Genomic DNA, 8361 nt, shown 5'->3' with positions numbered 1-8361 from the left:
GTGGATGTTACAGTAAATATTCTAGCAGTAAATAAAGAAAAATTAATTACCACAAATTAATTTTAGTTTTGTTTAATATTTTATAAGACATATTTATAATGTATAATTATCTATAAATGATAATAATATACTTATAATACATTTTAAAATTATATAACAAAAGTTTGCATATTATTTATCATAAAAACATTTAAATTAGTTAAAAGTATTATTTTTTTGCAGTTAAAAAAACTAAATGTAGAAAAATAAAGCTAAAGCTTAACTAAAGCTAATAGGCATAGAGTGAAGTGTTATAAATAGAAACAAATTTACTCCTTTTAGTCCATTGCAAATGCTCACTCATAATACTCTGTTATATGGCATATATAATATGGTTATATTGCATGTCATATATGGCATATACTGTTGTATATGCCTTATCCTAATTGTAAAGTATCTTACATAGCCTTATGCTATTTTCAAAAACAAACATTGCAGGCAATAGGACCCTGATGTGCTCAAACTGCAGAAGAACATCCACCATCAGGAAAAACAAATTAAAAGTCCTCCCACACCCTAAAGACTGGGAGGAGAGACTTTCAGCTGCATTCCTCTTCTGTCAAAGTAAACCAGCGACTGGATTGGCTCTGAACAAGTGAGTGTGGTAAGCAACCCATCCCAGAAGTGTGTCGTACACGCTGACTGTGAGTTTTCAATTTGTTTACAACAGCACACTGGAGGGGGTGGGAACATCATCAAAACTCAAGCGCTCTGACAGAACAAGGTCCCTGGCTTTGACAGGTAGCCTGCAGAACCGTTTCCTTTCCATCTACTTTCCATATCTCTCTCGTTCTGTAACTCGCTCACATCCTGTTTATGTTTTAGTTTCACTCTCATTTGAGTTTAAAGTAAACTTATGTCATTTGGAGAATTTAAACAAAGGCTGTTACCAGAGGGTGCGGCCTTATTTAACAGCACTTTATGCATGCTATTTTTCTCTCAAGAGCCTGAAGCTCTCTGCATTAGCTTGAATTATGTAGTTCAGTACTTGATGTTTGTGTGCACACTTGTAAAAGCATCTTTTGTTTGGTATGAGCTTGTCTGTTTTTTTCAAACTCACTCACATGTTTGCATTTACCGGAGGTGATTTGAATGAACTGTTGATGTCTAATTTGTTTCCATTCGCCTCTTTATTTGCCTATTTTATACAGTTTTGACTTTAATCTTGCAGGTTAATTTTTATAGACAATTTTTATCGAGCGGAATTGCAGAGGCACACATTTTTTTATGAAAACTATTACTGTATTAATAAACCGAAATAGTTCACTATTTTTAACACCAATAACATGGCGTGAAAAGTAGTACAATATATATATATATATAATTAACATGTTATTATTAAATATTTGTAAATATTTTTTGACAATCTGATCATGTGAGGGGCTCCGTAGAAATCTATCAATGGAAAAAAAATTATATATATATATATAATAATAATATATAATAATAATATACTATATATATTATAGTATTTTATAATAATAATTAATATTATTTATTAAGACATTTCATAATAAATAATTAAAATAATAATTAAAAACATTTCAAGCTCTATTAAGTACTTGACTCTTGGAAAGTGTTGACTATTATGAAATGAACAGTAAAATTAGGAACACACTGAGATGCTCATAAAAAAATAAAAAGCATATACATACTCTCTCATGGGTTACAGGTTCACAGGGACATCATGACGTCCCAGGGGGAACCTCAGGAGGGACTTTCAACCCTGACCAAGGTGACAGGACCCAGCTCCTGGTCCCGGGTCAGTTGCCCCTGCTGTGTCTCCAGCCATATAGAACCTCTGGTTCTGATCCAGCTGGCTGAGAATGTCCAGCCCATCACCAAACAGTGGATCATGTCCATGATATCTGCACCTGTGAAGGCTGGAGGTAAGAATAGTAATATGAATAATCTAACTATTAGTAGTAATAATATTAAATATACTTTTAAATCTCAGTATCCTTCTTCTCTGCTGTGTTTAGGGGCTCAATTGTTGGTTCACCCTGGTGAGGACATGAAAGGGGACATGATAGTTGTGGCGGCCCCTCGCTGTACCCTTCTCAGGGTGACTGAAGACCTGGGCCTCTGCAAAACCTACCAGGACGGAAACATGATGGCCTTCTCCTTCGAGGACCGGCACAACTTTTGCAACATTGGTGAATTTTTGATAAATGAAATAATAGATTGTGCCTGCATCTAAATTAGCATATTTCTACTAGGCACTAAAACTATGTACTTCACTGGTGACTATGTGGTAAGACAATACACCAGTATCGTGACATAACAACAAATCAAAAACTATGTTTTGAAACATTTTACAGAGTGTTCATGTTAGCATGTAAACTTCAACATCCGGTTAATGTTATTAGCTTAAAATTCATTGTTATTTCACTGTTTCTGCAGACAACATGCAGCAGTTCCTGACGCTGGCCGAGAGGCAGTACATCGTTAAACATGAATTGGATTCCATGAGAGCCATGGAGGACCAGCGTATCCCAGGAATCCCAGCACCCAAAGGGAAGTTAAAAGCCAGAGAGAGCATCTGTGAGTATCTGTATGTAGCATTTTTAACACCTTCTGGACTTATTTGACTGGACTGACACAATTTGAAAATTTTGCATTAAATATGATCAAATTTAAAGATAATTATATTTATGGCTATGTTCAAATTAGCATATCATACTACCCATACTATTTTGCAGCTTATGCATTGGAAATGTTTTTTTGAACTTTTAAGGTTACACATAGTTTTTAAAATTGTGCTTTTATAAAATAGCAGGCATTATACAGTGCATTATAAACACTATGCAGTAAACAGTTTTCCAGTACACTATTTAGATCATGCAGTTCCTTGAGTAGCCACTAGGCTCCACTCTCCTCTCTCTCTCTGAACTGCTTTGGGAATACCGACTCCCAACGGTATTCCCAAAGTAAAACCTAATATGGTAATGTCCTGTCCCTCTATCTATCTATCTATCTATCTATCTATCTATCTATCTATCTATCTATCTATCTATCTGTTTCTCTCTCTGTGCTGCAGTGCAGAAGCTGGAGAAAGCAGGCGTGATCCGTAACATCACTCCTCTTCATGACCAGAAGCTGCTGTCGGCTCTGGGGAAGCAGTGGTACTCTCACAAGAGTCTGTGGGGACAGCCTTTAGGTACAAACACACACACAAACACACTCTCATCACTCAACTACACTGACATTAAGTGACTCTAGTATGGCTCCCCATCAGATTTTAAATTATGCACAATTATCTTTTGTTCAGGACCATTTAATTCATTTTAATGGCCATCATGGAGGCACTAATAAAACTTTCTGAAGTAATTTGACTAAAACTCATAAATGTATTATATAATTATAATTCATTTCACAGTCTCATATGCCACGCTGTGAAGCTAAAATGTATTCTGTACAGCTGGGGGTCTTCATTCTTTTTAGTCCTAACTTTATATACATATACATAACGTTATATCCATATATCCCAACTAATGCTGTAAACTAACTTACGTTCACTCTTTCATTTGGTAACCTACCACAAAAATATTATATTCAAATATATTTTCTAAATATAATAAATCACACTCAAATCTTCATGACAGATTTATTTAAACATGCATAACAGTAAATTATTTTCCTCTAGTGTTTTTATAGCTAACTTGACTGTTAACCAGCTGTGAACACTAGATAACTTTTCTGAGGTAAATGCATCGTTCAGTGACATTGTTTACAAGCTGTTTCATTTGACATCTTTCTTTCGGTTGAAACGCTAATTGAGTGATTAGCAGAGACATTTCGGTAATATCTTACAACTTACCTTTTGATTTTCCTTTATGTTCTTTTTTGCGCGATAACTTGTACAGTACTGAAAGAAACTCGCGATCTGCGCTGAAGTTTGAACTGGAACTACGGGTGATTCATAGGGTCAAACAGAACCAGCATTAACGGCGTTATCACTTTAACTTGGACAGCGAGAAATTTGACACAAGAAACAATCGGCGAATCATAATGCAAATAATTGCTTTTATCGTCTGATACCGATTATTGGCTATACATATATACATATATACATATATATATATATATATATATATATATATATATATATATATATATATATATATATATATATATATATATATATATATATATATATACATATATATATTAAATATATATATATTTATTTATTTATAAATAACTTTAGTATATGCAAAGCCGTTAAGTAGCAATGGATGTAAACTTAATATTGTATTGTTATATTTAAATTTTTTAACAAAAATCCCTGACAATATGAAAAATTTTCTTACTTTCATATTTTTTTAATATATATATATATAACTGAATTAAATATTATATTAAATTATTTAATTGTTATTACACTAATAAATCATTATTTCTCTCTACAGACTCCATCCACGCTTATTTTGGTGGCACTATAGCCTATTATTTCAGCTTCCTGGATTTCTACACTTTGTCATTATTTCCTCCAGCCATCCTAGGCCTCTTCATCACCTTTTTCCTCCCTAGTGCAAACTTCTCCAATGGAAATAAAACTGAGAGCAAGCCAACACTGCTGAAGCAGCACCATGGCCAGCCTTCAGTCAGCTCCTACATGGTTCAGGCAGTCTTCAGCATGCTGTGGTCCACAGTGTTCATGGAGCTGTGGAAGAGGAGGAGCGCGGCTTTATCCTATCACTGGGGCACTTTCAAATTAGCTGAACAATTTCAAGAGCCACGACCGGGTTTCCATGGAGAACTCAGCACCAATCCGGTCACGGGCAGACTGGAGCCACTGTTTCCTGAATGGAAGAGGAGGGTTAGGATAGGTCTGGTGTCAGTGCCCGTGGTTGGGGTGTTTTTGGGTCTAGTGGTCATGGGGATGGCAGGTTTCTACTTCTTTGAACGCCTGGTCTCAGGCTGGCACAAAGCATCTGGTTCACACTTCACAGTAGTCCTGCTGTATCTTCCTTCTATAGCCCATATTCTCTACACCAATGTGCTTGGGAATATATATCGCAATGTGGCCTTGAAGCTAACAGAAGCAGGTAAGAAAAAGATCAGGCAAAAATACCAAATACCAAAGTGTATTTTTTTACTTATTTTACAAAATTAAATTGTGAATTTTAATTTCAAATGGCTTATTATTATAATTTTTACTGTGATTATATATAATAATATAACACATTATTATACATAATTATAATATAAATATGATATATTGATGATATTGCTTTTCATATTTTGCAAATTATTCTGTTAATAATAAAAATAAAGAAATAAAATAATAAAAATAAAATATATATTTTTCAATAAAATAGAAAAAATATATAAATTATGATGTTATCGCAATAATAATTGGAATATGCAATAACAATTTTACTAAATCAGTTATTTTATTACAAATATATAACATGTTTTAAATGTTTCTAATAATAATTATTTCTAATAATAATTAAATAACAGTTTTATAAATCAGAAAACACACACATATTAAAGTTATACTATGTTAAAAATAACCAACTCTCTCGTCTTTCAGAAAATCATAGGGAGGAATCATCTTTTGACTATCATCATACCACCAAAGTCCTTGTGGTGAGTTTTATAATTCCCTTCATATCCATATCCTTTTTTTTTTTTTTTTTTTTTTTACCTCATTTTCTCAATGACCTGTTAGTGTGTGCTTCATAGCAGGTTTTTTACCTCAGAGATCTCAAGTGTATTTTAAATCCTGATAGCTGTATATGTCTAGACCTGAATGTTCTGCATGGCTCTTTTATAATACTAAATTAAAATGTCTCATTTTCCATATCTATCTCTTTTTCTCATTCAGTTCACCTTTTTCAATAACTTTGCTGTGCTGTTCCACATTGCCTTCTTCAAGGAGGACTTGCCTCTTCTGCGCAAGGTGGGAATTTTCTCAGAAACCGTTCTCGCATATAATCCTAAAATTTCCATTCACACAGTATCAGTGATTTCCTCCACAGAGACTTTCCTCTCTTTTGATCGTGACCCAAGTGGTGAATCAGTTCACTGAGGTGGTGGTCCCTTTCCTGGTGGACCGTTTCCTCACATCTGCAGACAGGAACCTGAAGGAAGATGATCCAGAGGTGGACCACCTCCAGGCTCAGGGCAGTCTGCCAGCTTTCCCAGTGAGGAGCAATCAAATGAGCTCAAATATCAAGAACACAGGAATTGTATTTTCCTAAAATTCTCAATCTTGTTCTCTTCAGGGCCTGTTTGCTGAATACATCGAGCTTCTGGTTCAGTTTGGCTACTTGAGTCTTTTCTCTTGTGTCTATCCTCTAACTGCGCCTCTGTTACTGCTCAACAACCTCACAGAGATCCGCACAGATGCCTACAAGCTCTGCAAGCTCTTCAACAAGCCATTTTCTGCCCCTGTGGCCAACATGGGCGTTTGGCAGGTCACACTTAAATTTGAACTGTATACATATATGGATGTTTTAAATGCTTTATGATACTGTGAGTCCTAATGTGTGTCTTTGTCTTCTTTTATAGCCGGCATTTGAGGTTCTGAGTTTCATCTCGGTCATGTCTAACTGTTGGCTCCTGCTTCTGTCCCCACATGTGAAGGAACTCACAGAGGACGCCGGTCTCAGCAGCAGCAAAGTTCTCGTCATTGCCGTCATTGTGGAGGTTAGAGAAGATTTTGGTATAGCCTGGGAAAAGCAGATGAAAAAAGTGACCACATGCTTAATTTGAGACAAAAATGTCAAGATTTGCCTTTTGTGTAACAGATAATATCAGCGTAGAGATTTGGAACATACGGAGCCCCGCAGATGCCATGCAAGAAAAAATAAATAAATTGTGTGCACGATTTGTTCCTTCAATGTACTAAAAGTGCACACGATTACTACTGTGGTCCTTCGATTTGCTTAATCGTGCACACAATTTAGCAAATTGAGGGAATCCAATAGTTATCGTGTGCACGTTTTAGCCTACTATTTTTTCCTGCAGGTCATGTGCGGGCTCCGTAGGAACAAAATGAGAGTAGAAAAAAAGATTTTCATTTTTGGTAAACTGTCTCTTTAATTCAGTGTGACTAATGGTGCATTCAAGTAGTGTTGGAAAGATTGTTTACTGTGCGAACACACATGGACACCATCACAAAGTTGTAATTAAAAGTATGCTCCCCATGCTCACAAAATACTAAAGCGAAGCTGTTCTGAAAAAGTTACTTTTTTTTAATGCTGGTTGGGTCCTCTAGCATGTCCTGATCATGGTGAAGATGATTTTGGCCTTCATGATACCTGATGAACCGGACTGGGTCCGAATCAAGAGAGAACAAATTGAGTATCACTCCATGCAAGCACTTAAGAAACAGGTAAATTGATCTACTAATGTTAACTGTTAGCATTTTAGCATGCTAGTGTTTTGTTTATTTATATACAAAGGTGAGGAAAAAAAGTGTTGCAGTATTAATGCTAGATTTAGCTGTTAGCATATAGTTAGCCATAAAGAACTGGCCTGTCATTTTTAACTATTTTCCAACTTTGATAATAATGCTGGTAGAATGTAATCTGTTTTTTAATACTTTATTATGAAATGTAATCCCTTTTCTCTTGGCTTATCAAAGACTGAAGTCCTCATGTGATTAACCAACCAATTATTTAAAATCTCATGTACGTTATTGACTGTTTACATAACCGGAAATTTCTGTCTCACAGAGGATCATGCTCTCTTGTGTGGATGATAAACTCCCTTCGAAGGCCTAAATGGAAAAGTGACCAACGACTATTTCCATAGAGACAACCACAAGAAGGGAGGCACTTGGCTATAAAGCCATATTTAGCTTGCCAATGTACCATATGGCTCAGTGTACCAAAGATAGCTTCTTCAGTTTACAGGGTTTTTAAGCCTTTTAAGAGTTATTAATTGTTTGCATTCATGTTATCTTTCTGAAAACTACTGAAAAGAGATTATTAAGGTCAAGGAAGATGATATGATAGTGGGTAAACTCGGAGACATATCGTGCTGTATTAATGATTTAAAAAAAAAAGGTTCACCACAATCACTATAGAATAGCTCATTTATATTTTTTCTTGATTGTTTTGTTTATTTGCTTTTACTTGATTTTTTTGTTAATATATTGTGATGATTTTAACCTTTGTATTTTTACATTTCATCAAAAGTGACTGTATTATTATGGCTGAGTTTGCTGGTATAAATTACTATACCCAATGCGTGCTTCACTGAATATGTTATGTGAAAGTTTAGTGATGTAAGTGGGCTTGACGAAACTGAGAAAACCACATACAATAAATAACCATACATGAAGTTCACTAGGGAGTTGTGCTC

The 8361-nt window shown here is 35.0% G+C and overlaps 1 protein-coding gene across 2 annotated transcripts; it reads left to right on the top strand.

Annotated features, from left to right (window-relative positions):
- The first annotated feature begins 357 nt into the window (after positions 1 to 357).
- On the top strand, positions 358 to 8345 carry LOC127946968 (anoctamin-10). 2 transcript variants are annotated; one of them, XM_052543819.1, is made up of 14 exons: positions 359 to 634; positions 710 to 780; positions 1712 to 1928; positions 2022 to 2195; positions 2443 to 2583; positions 3080 to 3199; positions 4452 to 5090; positions 5582 to 5637; positions 5876 to 5950; positions 6030 to 6194; positions 6276 to 6467; positions 6562 to 6699; positions 7271 to 7387; positions 7731 to 8345. In XM_052543819.1, the coding sequence occupies exons 3-14, from the start codon at positions 1727 to 1729 to the stop codon at positions 7776 to 7778; spliced, it is 2067 nt and encodes a 688-aa protein (XP_052399779.1). In that variant the 5' UTR covers positions 359 to 634; positions 710 to 780; positions 1712 to 1726; the 3' UTR covers positions 7779 to 8345. The 2 variants fall into 2 exon arrangements, with proteins under 2 accessions (XP_052399780.1, XP_052399779.1); XM_052543820.1 differs by having other exon boundaries at positions 358 to 780.
- Positions 8346 to 8361: the final 16 nt, after the last annotated feature.

The sequence above is a fragment of the Carassius gibelio genome, chromosome A25, assembly GCF_023724105.1.
Source record: "Carassius gibelio isolate Cgi1373 ecotype wild population from Czech Republic chromosome A25, carGib1.2-hapl.c, whole genome shotgun sequence".
Classification (NCBI taxonomy): domain Eukaryota; kingdom Metazoa; phylum Chordata; class Actinopteri; order Cypriniformes; family Cyprinidae; genus Carassius; species Carassius gibelio.
The sequence above is the reverse complement of the archived record's forward strand: the minus strand, read 5'-3'. Positions and strand labels throughout refer to the sequence as shown.